Below are 17,853 nucleotides of genomic sequence, written 5' to 3' on the forward strand. Positions count from 1 at the left end.
GATCTTTAAAGTCTGTTTGAGTGGGGCGTGGTGATTGGGAGTGCTGGCAAGCATTCCCAGGTGATTCCAGTGCATAGCCTGGTTTGGAAATTGCTGTTTTAAGGTATTATGGGTTCCCACACAAATGAAGTTTTTGCCAGAATGAAATATTTGAAAGCTTCAAGTTTGATTTGGAGAATATTTTGATGAGTATTTCATGTTTCAGGTAGAATATTTTCTTGTCCACAGAAACCCAGTACTTTTTTTAGGAACTAGATTTTATATTTATAAAGTAAAATATTACCTGGACTTAGAATATATTTTACTCCAAAAACTCTAGCCTGTGTTAACATTTTATTTAAATTATTGATGGGAAATTCATGGTAGATTTGAAAACCAGATGACTTCATTTCTAATCAGAGGTTATTATTTCTTTGCTGATCTTTCCAGGCAGTGAGGGAAACACCACTGATTTTCCTCGTTGATGAGGCCCAGTATATGGATGCAGCTTCCTGGGAGTTTTTGGAAACATTGCTCTCCAGTATGCCCATCATCATGGTGATGACGTTGACCCCTGTCTTCACCCTGTGTGGCTGGGCCCAGCATTTCCTGCACAGCCCTCAAGCTATCCTTATGCCTATTTCGAAGTTGGCAACAACCTCGCTGTTGAGAATGGCATGTTGGGAACTAGGGGTGGTGAGCATCCCCCAAGAGCTGCAGATGTGAGTGGCTAGGACTAACTGAGCACTTCATTAAGGGAGGAACCAGTGCCATAATATAAGTGAGAAGGCACAGGTCTTACTGGAGTTGGGGGAGAGAATGGCATTAGTAACCATGATGAGGCCCCAAGACTAGATTTAAAGGAGACAGTCTTGTAATCAAGTAAGGGGCTGCCTCCCTGGGCTATCCACCCAGGTTTTCACAAGACAATTAGGACTTGGGTGGCTTGTTTTATGTGTCAGTTATATGTGATAAGGCCCCTTTCTGCCAGACCCTTTAGCAAGGGAATGTTAGTTCCTTTCAACATCAATAAAAGAAAAATAGTTGAGAAAGAAAAGTTATTGCCGAAATGCATTTCAAGGCCAATCAGAAATTACTTTTTTATATTTCTGTGCCTCTGTCCCCCTCTGTTAGTGTACGTCATGAAGAGCTGACTTTAACAAAGGAAGATTCCTCAGAGTGAAGTACCATTACGTTTGGCTCCCCTATAGTGGTCATCTCTAATGTGCAATCCCTTACTTACCTCCCTGCAGCTACCTTCACAGGTGCTTTGGAAATCCCCTTTATTGCAAGGTCCTATGCCAGGACCTTCTCTCTAAGGACATGTTGCTCTTTCATGACCTAAAAAAAGAGGAAGAGGAAAACAGCAAGTGGGAAACCCTCTCAGGTAAGCTTAGCTTCCCAGAGTGCTACCCTGGTCCAGCTGCTGAAGTTCATTCTCCAGCATGACATCACTTGGCCTTTATGAGGTACATACCTTTTCCTTGCTAACATTGTGGGCCACACTAGGCCTTCCCAGATAAGCACACTGTACAAATCTTATACAATTAGGGTGAAAATACTCAAGACTTGCCTTGGATAACTTAATCCAATCAATCTACAATAGTTCATTTTATAAGCAGCCCAAGAGGTGGGGCTAGGAAATTAGGATTTATAAACATGAAAGTCCAGAAAAAAGAATTGTACACTATTGATGAGAAGGCTGACTTGAGGATTTGGATGGGGGATGGGAGAAGGGAGGAAATTAGGAGAGGAATAAAGGGTAGAAGTATGTATAAAAGCAGAAAGGCATCCCAGAGCTGTGATGTAATAGAAGCAGGAGCTGTTATAAGGTGAACAGGAATAGTGATTAGTTTTAAGATACTGATTGGTACAGAGAATGTTGTTAGTTTATAAGAGAAAATTAGAGAACAGGCAGACAGGTGGGGTAAAACACTTTAAACCATGGTACACTCCAGTGATCTTCATCCTTTAGGTTTTGTTTTTTTTTTTTTGACTAAATTATTATATTTTTGTGCCTTTAAAACTACAGTCCCTGAGAATGGTGCTTTCCTCAGTCATAGCCTGTTTTCTTTATAGCCAATGCCATGAAATCCATAATGTATAGTATTTTTCCTGCCAACCCTGAAGAAGACCAGGAACTTTATGTCTGCACAGTCAAGGATGATATGAACTTGGATACAGTACTTCTACCACCCTTTCTGAAAGGTAAGTCCCTTGAAGGCCTCAAGTGAACCAATTACAGATATCATTGCAATTAGTAATTTGGTGAGTAGTTGAGTGTAGGTCTCTCATTATCATTCTGGCTTCATTTCTTCTAAAAAAGAAATCTACCTTCTAGAAATAAGTTCTGGCATTGCCTGAAGAGCTCTTTGAAGACTTGTAATGCTACTTGAGTAAGGTTTTACTTAAATGAGCTTATTGTTCTCTTTGGGGCTGACTGATGACCTGGAAAAGTTTTCCGATTATTTAATACAAAATAGGTCCTGAGTTTCCCTTTGTGCATATTCTTGTTACAGAGTAGACAGTAAGCAAAGGAGATGATGTTGCTAAGATTTAAGAAAATCCATGGTGTTAGTGAAGATACAGTGCTATGCACATAGCAAGAGTTTAATAAAAAGGAAGAGTGCAAAGTAGAATGACTGATGCCATAAAGAATAATGAAGCTATCAGAATCGGGTAGGCATAGTTGGAGAGGGGATGTTCTTCTTAGAAATGAATTTTTCTTATTTTAATATTTTATTCAAGTGTTTGGTGGGCAAGGTACTAATACCAAGCCCTCTTGAGGAATATTGTGATGAACAAGCATACCTTCAAGTAAAGTATGGTCTTGTTGAGAAAATAAGACACACATATGAAATAGCAGGTCAAGACACCATGGTAGTTAAGGGCTAGGGCTCTAGAGTCAGAAAACCCGGGGGGCGGAGCAAGATGGCCGAATAGGAGCAGCTCCAGTCTCCAACTCCCAGCGCGAGCGACACAGAAGACCGGTGATTTCTGCGTTTTCAACTGAGGTACTGGGGTCATCTCGCTAGGGAGTGCCGGACAATCGGTGCTGGTCAGCTGCTGCAGCCTGACCAGCGTGAGCTGAAGCAGGGCGAGGCATCGCCTCACCTGGAAGCGCAAGGGGGAAAGGAATCCCTTTTTCCTAGCCAGGGGAACTGAGACACACAACACCTGGAAAATCGGGTAACTCCCACCCCAATACTGCGCTTTAAGGAAACAGGCACACCAGGAGAATATATCCCACACCTGGCCGGGAGGGTCCCACGCCCACGGAGCCTCCCTCACTGCTAACACAGCCGTCTGCCGCGATCTATACGCAAGGCAGCAGCGAGGCGGGGGGAGGGGCGCCCGCCATTGCTGAGGCTTAAGTAGGTAAACAAAGCCGCTGGGAAGCTCGAACTGGGTGGAGCTCACAGCAGCTCAAGGAAGCCTGCCTGTCTCTGTAGACTCTACCTCTGCGGACAGCGCACAGCTGCAGCCCATTAGGGGAAAGAGCGGGGGCGGTGCAGACGCGAACGACTCTGTCTGACAGCTTTGGGGAGAGCCGTGGATCTCCTAACGCGGAGGTTGAGATCCGAGAATGGACAGACTGCCTGCTCAGGTGGGTCCCTGACCCCTAAGTAGCCTAGCTGGGAGACATCCCCCAAGTGGGGCAGTCTGACACCCCACACCTCACAGGGTGGCGTCACCCCTGAGAGGAAACTTCCAAAGAAAGAATCAGACAGGTACACTCGCTGTTCAGCAATATTCTATCTTCGGCAACCTCTGCTGCTGATACCCAGGCAAACAGGGTCTGGAGTGGACCTCAAGCAATCTCCAACAGACCAACAGACAGTCCTTCTGACTGTCAGACGGAAAACTATCAAACAGGAAGGACACCTATACCAAAACCCCATCTGTACGTCACCATCATCAAAGTCCAGAGACAGATAAAACCACAAAGATGGGGAAGAAGCAGGGCAGAAAAGCTGGAAATTCAAAAAATAAGAGCGCATCTCCCCCTGCAAAGGAGCGCAGCCCATCGCCAGCAACAGATCAAAGCTGGTCAGAGAATGACTTTGACGAGATGAGAGAAGAAGGCTTCACTCCATCAAACCTCTCAGAGCTAAAGGAGGAATTACGTACCCAGCGCAAAGAAACTAAAAATCTTGAAAAAAAAGTGGAAGAATTGACAGCTAGATTAATTAATGCAGAGAAGATCATAAACGAAATGACAGAGATGAAAACCATGACACGAGAAATACGTGACAAATGCACAAGCTTCAGTAACCGACTCGATCAACTGGAAGAAAGAGTATCAGCGATTGAGGATCAAATGAATGAAATGAAGCGAGAAGAGAAACCAAAAGAAAAAAGAAGAAAAAGAAATGAACAAAGCCTGCAAGAAGTATGGGATTATGTAAAAAGACCAAATCTACGTCTGATTGGGGTGCCTGAAAGTGAGGGGGAAAATGGAACCAAGTTGGAAAACACTCTTCAGGATATCATCCAGGAGAACTTCCCCAACCTAGTAGGGCAGGCCAACATTCAAATTCAGGAAATACAGAGAACGCCACAAAGATACTCCTCCAGAAGAGCAACTCCAAGACACATAATTGCCAGATTCACCAAAGTTGAAATGAAGGAAAAAATCTTAAGGGCAGCCAGAGAGAAAGGTCAGGTTACCCACAAAGGGAAGCCCATCAGAATAACAGCAGACCTCTCGGCAGAAACTCTACAAGCCAGAAGAGAGTGGGGGCCAATATTCAACGTTCTTAAAGAAAAGAATTTTAAACCCAGAATTTCATATCCAGCCAAACTAAGCTTCATCAGTGAAGGAGAAATAAAATCCTTTACAGATAAGCAAATGCTTAGAGATTTTGTCACCACCAGGCCTGCCTTACAAGAGACCCTGAAGGAAGCCCTAAACATGGAAAGGAACAAGCGGTACCAGCCATTGCAAAAACATGCCAAAATGTAAAGACCATTGAGGCTAGGAAGAAACTGCATCAACTAACGAGCAAAATAACCAGTTAATATCATAATGACAGGATCAAGTTCACACATAACAATATTAACCTTAAATGTCAATGGACTAAATGCTCCAATTAAAAGACACAGACTGGCAAACTGGATCAAGAGTCAAGACCCATCAGTCTGCTGTATTCAGGAGACCCATCTCACATGCAGAGACATACATAGGCTCAAAATAAAGGGATGGAGGAAGATCTACCAAGCAAATGGAGAACAAAAAAAAGCAGGGGTTGCAATCCTAGTCTCGGATAAAACAGACTTTAAACCATCAAAGATCAAAAGAGACAAAGAAGGCCATTACATCATGGTAAAGGGATCAATTCAACAGGAAGAGCTAACTCTCCTAAATATATATGCACCCAATACAGGAGCACCCAGATTCATAAAGCAAGTCCTTAGAGACCTACAAAGAGACTTAGACTCCCATACAATAATAATGGGAGACTTCAACACTCCACTGTCAACATTAGACAGATCAACGAGACAGAAAGTTAACAAGGATATCCAGGAATTGAACTCATCTCTGCACCAAGCGGACCTAATAGACATCTATAGAACTCTCCACCCCAAATCAACAGAATATACATTCTTCTCAGCACCACATCGCACTTATTCCAAAATTGACCACATAATTGGAAGTAAAGCACTCCTCAGCAAATGTCAAAGAACAGAAATTATAACAAACTGTCTCTCAGACCACAGTGCAATCAAACTAGAACTCAGGACTAAGAAACTCAATCCAAACCGCTCAACTACATGGAAACTGAACAACCTGCTCCTGAATGACTACTGGGTACATAACGAAATGAAAGCAGAAATAAAGATGTTCTTTGAAACCAATGAGAACAAAGATACAACATACCAGAATCTCTGGGACACATTTAAAGCAGTGTGTAGAGGGAAATTTATAGCACTAAATGCCCACAAGAGAAAGCAGGAGAGATCTAAAATTGACACTCTAACATCACAATTAAAAGAACTAGAGAGGCAAGAGCAAACACATTCAAAAGCTAGCAGAAGGCAAGAAATAACTAAGATCAGAGCAGAACTGAAGGAGATAGAGACACAAAAAACCCTCCAAAAAATCAATGAATCCAGGAGTTGGTTTTTTGAAAAGATCAACAAAATTGACAGACCGCTAGCTAGACTAATAAAGAAGAAAAGAGAGAGGAATCAAATAGACGCAATAAAAAATGATAAAGGGGATATCACCACCGACCCCACAGAAATACAAACTACCATCAGAGAATACTATAAACACCTCTACGCAAATCAACTAGAAAATCTAGAAGAAATGGATAATTTCCTGGACACTTACACTCTCCCAAGACTAAACCAGGAAGAAGTTGAATCCCTGAATAGACCAATAGCAGGCTCTGAAATTGAGGCAACAATTAATAGCCTACCCACCAAAAAAAGTCCAGGACCAGATGGATTCACAGCTGAATTCTACCAGAGGTACAAGGTGGAGCTGGTACCATTCCTTCTGAAACTATTCCAATCAATAGAAAAAGAGGGAATCCTCCCTAACTCTTTTTATGAGGCCAACATCATCCTGATACCAAAGCCTGGCAGAGACACAACAAAAAGAGAGAATTTTAGACCAATATCCCTGATGAACATCGATGCAAAAATCCTCAATAAAATACTGGCAAACCGGATTCAGCAGCACATCAAAAAGCTTATCCACCATGATCAAGTGGGCTTCATCCCTGGGATGCAAGGCTGGTTCAACATTCGCAAATCAATAAACGTAATCCAGCATATAAACAGAACCAAAGACAAGAACCACATGATTATCTCAATAGATGCAGAAAAGGCTTTTGACAAAATTCAACAGCCCTTTATGCTAAAAACGCTCAATAAATTTGGTATTGATGGAACGTACCTCAAAATAATAAGAGCTATTTATGACAAACCCACAGCTAATATCATACTGAATGGGCAAAAACTGGAAAAATTCCCTTTGAAAACTGGCACAAGACAGGGATGCCCTCTCTCACCACTCCTATTCAACATAGTGTTGGAAGTTCTGGCTAGGGCAATCAGGCAAGAGAAAGAAATCAAGGGTATCCAGTTAGGAAAAGAAGAAGTCAAATTGTCCCTGTTTGCAGATGACATGATTGTATATTTAGAAAACCCCATTGTCTCAGCCCAAAATCTGCTTAAGCTGATAAGCAACTTCAGCAAAGTCTCAGGATACAAAATTAATATGCAAAAATCACAAGCCTTCTTATACACCAGTAACAGACAAGCAGAGAGCCAAATCAGGAATGAACTTCCATTCACAATTGCTTCAAAGAGAATCAAATACCTAGGAATCCAGCTTACAAGGGATGTAAAGGACCTCTTCAAGGAGAACTACAAACCACTGCTCAGTGAAATCAAAGAGGACACAAACAAATGGAAGAACATACCATGCTCATGGATAGGAAGAATCAATATCGTGAAAATGGCCATACTGCCCAAGGTGATTTATAGATTCAATGCCATCCCCATCAAGCTACCAATGACTTTCTTCACAGAATTGGAAAAAACGGCTTTAAAGTTCATATGGAACCAAAAAAGAGCCCGCATTGCCAAGACAATCCTAAGTCAAAAGGACAAAGCTGGAGGCGTCACGCTACCTGACTTCAAACTATACTACAAGGCTACAGTAACCAAAACAGCATGGTACTGGTACCACAACAGAGATATAGACCAATGGAACAGAACAGAGTCCTCAGAAATAATACCACACATCTACAGCCATCTGATCTTTGACAAACCTGAGAAAAACAAGAAATGGGGAAAGGATTCCCTATTTAATAAATGGTGCTGGGAAAATTGGCTAGCCATAAGTAGAAAGCTGAAACTGGATCCTTTCCTTACCCCTTATACGAAAATTAATTCAAGATGGATTAGAGACTTAAATGTTAGACCTAATACCATAAAAACCCTAGAAGAAAATCTAGGTAGTACCATTCAGGACATAGGCATGGGCAAGGACTTCATGTCTAAAACACCAAAAGCAACGGCAGCAAAAGCAAAAATTGACACATGGGATCTAATTAAACTAAAGAGCTTTTGCACAGCCAAAGAAACTACCATCAGAGTGAACAGGCAACCTACAGAATGGGAAAAAATTTTTGCAACCTACTCATCTGACAAAGGGCTAATATCCAGAATCTACCAAGAACTCAAACAAATATACAAGAAAAAGCAAACAACCCCATCAAAAAGTGGGGAAAGGATATGAACAGACATTTCTCAAAAGAAGACATCCATACAGCCAACAGACACATGAAAAAATGCTCATCATCACTGGCCATCAGAGAAATGCAAATCAAAACCACAATGAGATACCATCTCACACCAGTTAGAATGGCAATCATTAAGAAGTCAGGAAACAACAGGTGTTGGAGAGGATGTGGAGAAATAGGAACACTTTTACACTGTTGGTGGGATTGTAAACTAGTTCAACCATTATGGAAAACAGTATGGCGATTCCTCAAGGATCTAGAACTAGATGTACCATATGACCCAGCCATCCCACTACTGGGTATATACCCAAAGGATTATAAATTACTCTACTACAAAGACACATGCACACGTTTGTTTATTGCGGCACTATTCACAATAGCAAAGACTTGGAATCAACCCAAATGTCCATCTGTGACAGACTGGATTAAGAAAATGTGGCACATATACACCATGGAATACTATGCAGCCATCAAAAAGGATGAGTTTGCGTCCTTTGTAGGGACATGGATGCAGCTGGAAACCATCATTCTTAGCAAACTATCACAAGAAGAGAAAACCAAACACCGCATGTTCTCACTCATAGGTGGGAACTGAACAATGAGATCACTTGGACTCGGGAAGGGGAACATCACACACTGGGGCCTATCATGGGGAGGGGGGAGGAGGGAGGGATTGCATTGGGGAGTTATACATGATATAAACGTCATGCACATGTACCCTAGAACTTAAAGTATAATAAAAAAAAAAAAAAAAAAAAAAAAAGAAAACCCTGGGCACCATGGACTCCTGCACTTACTGGCTATGGAACTTTGAATAAGTTAGTCAACTTCTCACTCATCAGTCAAATGAGGACAATAATAGTCCCTACCTCATGGGGCTAGTTGAGGATTAAATTAAATAAATTATGGCACATAATAAATATTCCATGACTGTTAGCTATTATATTATAAGCTCTTTACTCTGGAGGTTTTAGGTTCAACTAGACAGTTTACACTGATACAACTGTGAAAGACCATACTTAGCAATGGCTTTTCTTACTCAGAAGGAAATACAGGATGCTAACAGGACAGCAGCAGGTACCCTTCTTCAATGAGAGTTTTCACAGGAGTTTACATAGCACTCCAGGGGCTATTCTCTGGAGCCTCTAGTAATAGCTCAGCTGTGGGGAATGAAACTATGACTCATGGGTGCTTAGAGGCCTCATGGAGCCACTAAAGGCCGTATCTCTTATAATGGCCCAAACAGGCATCGCTTTCAGGCTCTGCAAGAGGCATGACCTTTTACAAGAATGATTATACCCAAGGAAGCCCAAATCTGTGGCTTACCACCAGTTCATTCAGTTTTACCAGTCCAAATTCAGTTTCCCAAGCAGAGGTTATTCTTAGCATAAGCAAAGAAGTTTGGCTAAGTGGAGTAGGGAGGATTGAGGTGGGGGCAGTAGACATGGGTAGATGAAAAGCACATCTTTATTTTTAAAAAAAACTGTACGGACTTTCAACATGATATATTCTAGATTTGTAGAAATCTTGTTCACTGCTGATTGACTGACTGATTGATTTTGGCAGAAATAGCAGTAAGCCAACTGGATCAACTGAGCCCAGAGGAACAGTTGCTGGTCAAGTGTGCTGCAATCATTGGTCACTCCTTCCATATAGATTTGCTGCAGCACCTCCTGCCTGGCTGGGATAAAAATAAGCTACTTCAGGTGTTGAGAGCTCTTGTGGATATACATGTGCTCTGCTGGCCCGACAAGAGCCAAGAGCTTCCTGCTGAACCCATATTAGTGCCTTCCTCTATCGACATAATTGATGAAACCAAAGAGAAGAAAACAAAGTTAGGTAAGGAAGGGCTGTTCCCTTTTACTCAGGTCTGAACAAAGAGTCCCTGTGGGGGTATCTGTGTTCAGAAAGACCATCAATATCATATATCAAGGGGTTCTCTTATTCGTTTGTTTAAAGATGGAGTTTTGTTATGTTGCCCAGGCTGTAACTCCTGAGCTCAATGGGTGCATACCACCACACCCAGTTTGAGGGTCTCTCTCTCAAAGCCTATGGCTAAGAAACAGAAAGAAAATTATCATTTAAACCATGAAGGAGACATGGATGTAGTGAAAAAATATCTTGTATTTTTCAGTCTTGTCTTCATTTCAGGAATTCTAGCTCCTTCTTAACCCAGGTGTTAGTATTTGTGTTTTGATTTTTGGTTCAGAAAATATTGACATAATCTTTTATTGGCTTCTAGGTACAAAGAATGAGATAAAAGGATAAACCATCCCCAATTTTAGAAACTCACAAGGAAGACAAACACATGTGGAACTGAAACAGACATGAACAAAGCAAGATATAAATAGCTTGCAATCTCAAATTCTCCACATGAAAGAATAAGATTGTAACATGGACTACCCAAAGCACATATAATTCACAAATACTTTCCCTTTGACTTTGAAATATGTTTGGGCCCTATGTTTGAACAGAGCATTTCCTATGATTTGACATTCGTAATAATTTGAAGTAAAATTTCAATTTAGGAGAAACAATTAAGAAATCAGTGGTATAGAAGTACAGGATTTTTTCGTACCACTGATCATTTCTTCTCTGTTGTACTTTGTACAAGATATGGTCAGTATCACTCTCAGAATGGTGCAAAATTTTTTATACAAAGGAGGCAGTAATATTAGCCTAGGGTTATAAATAGAATTTTCTTACACACTAGCAGCCATGTGCTTGAGAGTTTGCCATATTGAAGCACAAAGGATTATAAGGGAAAATCTCACTTAGATTTTCCTAAATTTCAGATGGTGGTTCAGCCTCTCTTCTCAGGCTAAAAGAAGAATTATCCCTACCTCAAACTGAGGTGTTGGAATTTGGAGTGCCTCTACTACAGGCAGCTGCTTGGGAGCTCTGGCCAAAGGAACAACAGATAGCTCTACACCTCGAATGTGCCTGCTTTCTCCAAGTTTTGGCCTGCCGCTGTGGGAGCTGCCATGGAGGAGACTTTGTCCCCTTTCATCGTTTTGCAGTTTGTTCTACTAAGAATTCCAAGGGGACCTCTCGATTCTGTACTTACAGAGATACTGGCTCAGTGCTAACACAAGTGATCACAGAAAAATTGCAGCTGCCTTCTCCCCAAGGTAAACCCAGGAGGCGGAAAGAGGATATATGGGTATTCATGTACTTGAAATTCTTCATCAAAAAGTTGAAATCAGATTAAAGGAGAAAAGTAGGTAGAAAGTACCACTTATTTATTCCTTAAGTACTAGAGATTTACAAAAATGTAATCTCAGAGTTAAAGACTACCTTAGAGATCATATTTGTTTTGATTGGCAATCTTGGGCAAGTTACTTAACCTCAATCAATTGGGTACAGTAATAATACCAACTTCACGGGCCGGGTGCGGTGGCTTACACCTGTAATCCCAGCATTTTGAGAGGCTGAAGCGGGCGGATCACTTGAGGTCAGGAGATCAAGACCAGCCTGGCCAACATGGTGAAACCCCCTCTCTACTACAAATACAGAAATTAGCCACGCATGGTGGTGGGCACCTATAATCCCAGATACTCAGGGGGCTGAGGCAGAAGAATCGCTTGAACCCGGGAGCCGGAGGTTGCAGTGAGCCGAGATTGTGCCACTGCACTCCAGCCTAGGCGACAGAGTGAGACTGTCTCAAAATAAATAAATAAATTAATAATAATATCAACTTGACTGGGTCATTGTGGGGATTAAATTAATTAAAATATGTAGTGTGCTCTGAACAGTGCCAGACATACAGTGATTGCTCAATACCCTTTAGCTATTGTTTTGATTATTACTATTATTTTTCAGCTCAGTACACACATATTGAGTCCTTATGTGTGTCAGATTCTATACCAAGGAATATGGTGTGAATAAGCCTTGATCTTTGCACTTCTGAAGCTATCTGTTTTGGGGGTTACTACAGACATATAGATAGAGAATTCTAGTATAGCATGGTAAAAGCAATGAAAATGAGAAGGGGCCATTAACTCAGCTGGGGAAATATGTCAGTGAAGATTCTCCTTTGAAGTAGATCATGTCAGAATTGCATCTTGAGGGATAAGTAGGAGTTGGCTACCTGAAGAAGGTTTTATTGGTTAAGAGATACTCACCATAGCCTGTTAAACATATGAGGTCATTCCTCTTTGTTTAGCCTTTTCAGTTAGCTTACCTTACAGAACATCTCATTGTCTCCAGCTGTCAGAAAGTTTCATCTTTCATCAGGATGTAAGGTACCTCCTTGTAGCTTCACCCATTTTTCATAATTATACCCTCTTCCATACTTGAAGATAGCTATCAAGACCCAACCAAATCCTCTTTCCCTACTTTGATAAAAGGGAGTTGGTTTGGTATTGGGGGTGGGGTGATGGTATGTGGAAAATGGTAGATAGTTGTCGGCAAAAGGCTAAAATGAGGGATTTGGTGTATGATACAATTCTTCTAGGTATAACATCATGACTATGAAGATGGACCAATGACTTGGAGCAATTAGTCATTGGTTGATGAGCTGTATGTGCATTTGCATCTGTTGTGCTTTCCAAAGTCTGGTATTGTGAAGAAACTGTGCTATTGTTCATATTTCCTGTGTGACTTTTTTGCTTTTAAGAGGTCAGTTTTGGCCAGGCCTGTTGGCTCACACCTGTAATCTCAGCGCTTTGGGAGGCCAAGATGGGCAGATCACAAGGTCAGGAGATCGAGACCATCCTGGCTAACACAGTGAAATCCCATCTCTACTAAAAATACAAAAGAGTAGCCAGGCATGGTGGCAGGCACCTGTAGTCCCAGCTACTCAGGAGGCTGAGGCAGGAGAATGACATGGACCTGGGAGGCAGGGTTTGCAGCGAGTCAAGATTGCGCCACTGCACTCCAGCCTGGGCAACAGAGCAAGACTCTGTCTCAAAAAATAATAAATAAATAAATAAAGGTCAGTTTTCTTTTTTTTTTTTTGCTTTGGATTAGACAGCCTGGTCCGTCCATAGGAAAAAGGCTCAAGACCTTCTCAGCCCAGCAGAACCCTGAGGAGGCTTCCCAGACCCGAGGCCTTTGTGCATTGCCATTGCAGACCTGGCATTGCCTGACTCCAGAGGGTACTATTACAGAGGCTATGATATGAGGGTGCCTCTTGGAGTTGTGTACTGCAGTAGAGCTGCCAATATCCTCAGTTATCTTAGCTGTGATTTAACATCATTATCATCAGCAAGCCAGTCCTTTTACTTAACCCAAGTTCTCCCTAAAACAGTCCTCTTAGACTCCTTATCAATCCCACCATCCATGCTGTGAGTTGCAATGGGTAACATCTCAACATCATTCCTCATATTTGCTGTTATCTGTTAGAAAGCAGCTTCAGAAGAAGAATCAGATCTGTAGGGTAAAGGCTATTTAAAAGCCTGCTACGTAAAGCTGGAAAGCTCTCTTGATCACTGACTAGGGAACTGTGGTATCTTATACTATCACAATTTTCTTCACTTGGTTTTAGCCTTTACAGTTCACTCTGATCTGGTCATGACCCTGATCCATATGTATTCAGGGATTTCCACTACTAGAAATAGCCAGCAAACCAGGATGGACACATTCTTTATTTTTCCTTCATCTTGAAAATACTGAGTGCCTCCTTCAAAATCAGAACTAGTTTGAAGGTTTGGGAATGATGAGAGTTACTATTTGAATCACAAGTAGTTGTGAAGAAATTTACAAACTACCATCCTAATTTTGTGTTGTAAACTGCAGAAGAAAGGTAGTCAGGAATTTAAAATGTCCTCAGTTCATCCAAACATGGAGAATTAATCATATTTTTTTTCTCCCTACAGATAGTTTTCCATTCCAGATGAAAACATCCAGAACTCAGGAGGCCTTCTCAAGTGAATGCTGCAGGTAGGCAGAGATGCTGAGGGTGAACATGGAGGGACCAAAAGTGACAGAAAGATGACCATTAAACTGAGCCACTTACATCACTTGCAGTTGAGGAGTGATGACTCTTGTACTAAGCCCAGTATTAAGGTTAACAGAGAAGATTTGGAAAGGCAATTTTTGATTCTCTATAGGGAAATTATTTCTTTTTTTTTTCTTTTTCTTTTCTTTTTTTTTTTTTGAGACAGAGCCTCACTCTGTTACCCAGGCTAGAATGCAACGGCGTGATCTTGACTCACTGCAACCTCTGCCTACCGGGTCAAAGTGATTCCTGCCTCAGCCTCCCGAGTAGCTGGGACTGCAGGCATGTGCCACCACACCCTGGTAATTTTTGTATTTTTAGTAGAGATGGGGTTTCTCCATGTTAGCCAGGATGCTCTCGATCTCCTGACCTCATGATCCGCCCACCTCAGCCTCCCAAAGTACTGGGATTACAGGCATGATCCACCACACCTGGTGGGAAATTATTTCTTAATGTTTGGGAAAAACTTTTTAAAAACACCTTTTTCTTTTTTTTTTGAGATGGAGTCTCTGTCGCCCAGGCTGGAGTGCAGTGGCACCATCTCAGCTCACTACAACCTCTGCCTCCCAGGTTCAAGCGATTCTCTTGCCTCAGCCTCCCAAGTAGCTGGAGTTACAGGTGCATGCCACCACGCCTGGCTAATTTTTGTATTTTTAGTAGACACGGGGTTTCGCCATGTTGGCCAGGCTGATCTTGAACTCCTGACCTCAGGTGATCCACCAGCTTCAGCCTCCCAAAGTGCTGGGATTATAGGTGTGAACCACCACACCCAGCCTTTTAATAGCTTTTAAGTGCATTTTATACATAGCATTTTTATTTCCAGCTATAGATTTGTCTTCTTAATTATTTTAGCCCAGATGATATTAAAATGAACATACATTTCCTAACCATGTACCTCCTGGATCTCTAATGCTTTTCAGTGTTCAATGTCCCTACCTGGAATTCACCAGCCACTCTATATACAGTTTCCCATCCCACTTATCTAACTTGATTTCTTACTGTTTTCAAACAAAAATCTTTTCCACATGAACCACTCCCACACTAACCTGTGTGTCTTTGCTCACACATTTCTCCCTTGTTAAAATGCTGAGTGACCTCCACATCTCTCCACCTATCAGTATGTTGACCATCCTTCAAGGCCCTCCTCAGTCTCCACGTTTTTAGATCATTATAGCTCAGAGAGATTTGACTTTTGAGCTCAGCGTGCTTGTGAAAAGTACACTAGATTAGAAGTCAGAGTGGTAAGCTCTAGTTTTGGTTCTACTTCTCAGTACGAAGCTATATGTAATTTCTCTGAGCCTCAGTGACCTAAAAGAGGCAATTTTTGCCTGCCTGAATGACAGAGTTGTTGTAGGATTAGATGATGATATATAAAATAATATTAAAATGTGGTATTAGAAAATTCAAATATGCTATCAGAAAAAAATGTATTATTATTGCTTTGTATCATGTTTATGTTTTATTTAACATTTAGATTGTTGTTTAACTATTCAAGTGTGGTATTTCCCCATTTAGATTGAGGTATTTAGATTGGCTTTCAGCTTTTAAAAATTCCTAATAGAGCTTTGCAGTTATAGCTCTGGTCCCTGACTTTTAAAATTTTATGGAGTAACTGAGGAGAAGGATAGACAAATAATTAATGAATGATGCAGGAAAGCTTCCTGGAAAAAGTGACTTTGAGACCTGGTAATGCCCCAATAAAGGTGGCCACTCTCAGTTTTTCATTTTCTTTCCACAAAGAACAGAGGAAGAGTTCCTAGATCAAGTGAAGAGGAAGCTGGCTCAGACCAGCCCTGAGAAAGACCTGTTGACCACAAAGCCTTGTCACTGTAAGGATATCTTGAAGTTAGTGCTCTCACCCCTCACCCAGCATTGCTTGGTCATTGGAGAAACGACCTGTGCATTTTACTACCTGCTGGAGGCTGCGGCTGCCTCCTTGGACCTGTCAGATAATTATATGGTGAGCAGGCTCTGCAATCTGCCCTTCAGCTGAGCCTTTTACTTTGAGAATTTGATTGAGATCTCTTACAATCATAACCATGAGTGAAAAGTGGAAGAAAGTAGGAGAGAGAGAAGAGCTAGAAAGGATTTAGGAAAAAACATGAAGTGGGAATATGGTAGTGGAATAGCAGCAACCTGTGCTGGCCCTGCCCCTGACTCTTGCACAAGCAGTCCAGCTCCTGTTTCTAGCTTGAAGTCCAAATCTGTTTCAAATTCTGATCTTGACCCTCATCATAACCTTACTCCAACCTTTGCCCTAATCACACCAGCATCATCCTAATCCTAATCTGGCTTCTTTATCCCTTGCCCTGTTTGGAGGCCTTCTTTTATTTAAGGAAGGCAAGCAGTCTTCTGGGCCAACCCTCAGCATTTTCATTTTTGAAAAAACACAAGGTGAAGATCTGTCAGTTTGAGGAGGCTACTTTCTGCCGTCTTCTGTCAGAGGTGAGGACAGGGGGTGACCTTGAAGTGCTGGCTATTTCTCCTTGAAGGTTACCCTATTATTTCTTTCAAAATCTCTTCATTGTTTTTTGTGTATGATTATAAATGTGATAATGTGATAAAAGGTTTATTCACATTTAAAATATAGAAATATATAATAGGTAGAAAGTGAAAGAGCTCCCACTAATCGTACACCCCCCACCATAATTAATAATTGTATGCATGTTCCACCAACTGTACACACACAGCCATATCATTGTTTTCCATTATTTTTTAATAGGATCATATTCTACATTTTCTTGTTCCTGCAGCTTGCTTTTATTCTTAATAGTACAGACAGAACCTATTTACATATTGGTGTGCATACCGATCCACCACATAGTTACAACTGCCAAGTACTCCATTGGCTAGATCATAGCTTAGCTCTTCCCTTCTTCAGGTGCATTTAGGTTATCTCTATTTTGGGGATTATTTTAAACATTGCTACAGTGAATATTCTTCTTAAGTATCTCTTTCTCTCCTTGTGAGAGTGTTTCTGTAAGAAAAATTTCCAAAGGTGGCAATGCTAAGACACAATTTTAAAATCCATAAATACATCACCAAATTGCCAAACAAAAATATTATATCAGTTCAAGTTTTTCCCATTTCCTCATATCCTTACTAACATCAGATACTACCAGTCTTTTCTAACCTTGCTAATTCCTAGACAAAGTTATATTGTTTTAATGTGTTTCTCTTAATTAATAAGGTACATCATTCTTCTAGGTTTATTGGTCATTTGTATTTTTTTGTGAATTATCCATTCATGTTCATTGAAGTAGATATAAACTAATTTGCTCATTGGAGTATATGTAAACGAATTTTAATGTAAACCTTAAGATAATTTGGTTAAGATAGTAAACTTAAGGTACATAATGTCTTGAAGGCCAAAGGGAGTATTAGAGTTGTCACATTGTTGCATTATTTATGCTTCAACCAAGAGGTCTTCAGAGCAAAGTTAAATAATTATTCTTTCCCTTTATAAGTGAGAGTTATTGTACAGTCCTCCCAAGATTGTTCTTTGTTCTAGAATCACATAGACTTTATCACTTTCTTGAGGGATTCAGCCTTAGAATGTGAAGATATAGGATAGCTTCAAGGTAGTTCCCCAGCTCCCACCCCACATCTACTGTGAGTCAACCTATTTAGGAAGAGAGATAAAGGATTTGGTGATATTATAGATGCTTTCTA

At 41.0% G+C, this 17,853-nt stretch overlaps 1 protein-coding gene across 1 annotated transcript in view; it reads left to right on the top strand.

Annotated features, from left to right (window-relative positions):
• The window catches only part of LOC117087180 (adenylate cyclase type 10-like), a 45,379-nt gene that overhangs the window by 20,896 nt on the left and 6,630 nt on the right, over positions 1-17,853 (top strand). Inside the window, exons 16-23 of the mRNA XM_033217071.1 lie at positions 430-701; positions 1,233-1,366; positions 2,059-2,187; positions 9,807-10,079; positions 11,036-11,371; positions 14,060-14,123; positions 15,922-16,141; positions 16,501-16,626. Of these exons, the coding sequence (XP_033072962.1) occupies positions 430-701; positions 1,233-1,366; positions 2,059-2,187; positions 9,807-10,079; positions 11,036-11,371; positions 14,060-14,123; positions 15,922-16,141; positions 16,501-16,626 (1,554 nt within the window). The remainder of the gene's footprint in view (positions 1-429; positions 702-1,232; positions 1,367-2,058; positions 2,188-9,806; positions 10,080-11,035; positions 11,372-14,059; positions 14,124-15,921; positions 16,142-16,500; positions 16,627-17,853) is intronic.

Source organism: Trachypithecus francoisi, unplaced genomic scaffold (assembly GCF_009764315.1).
Source record: "Trachypithecus francoisi isolate TF-2019V2 unplaced genomic scaffold, Tfra_2.0 Lachesis_group10, whole genome shotgun sequence".
Classification (NCBI taxonomy): Eukaryota; Metazoa; Chordata; class Mammalia; order Primates; family Cercopithecidae; genus Trachypithecus; species Trachypithecus francoisi.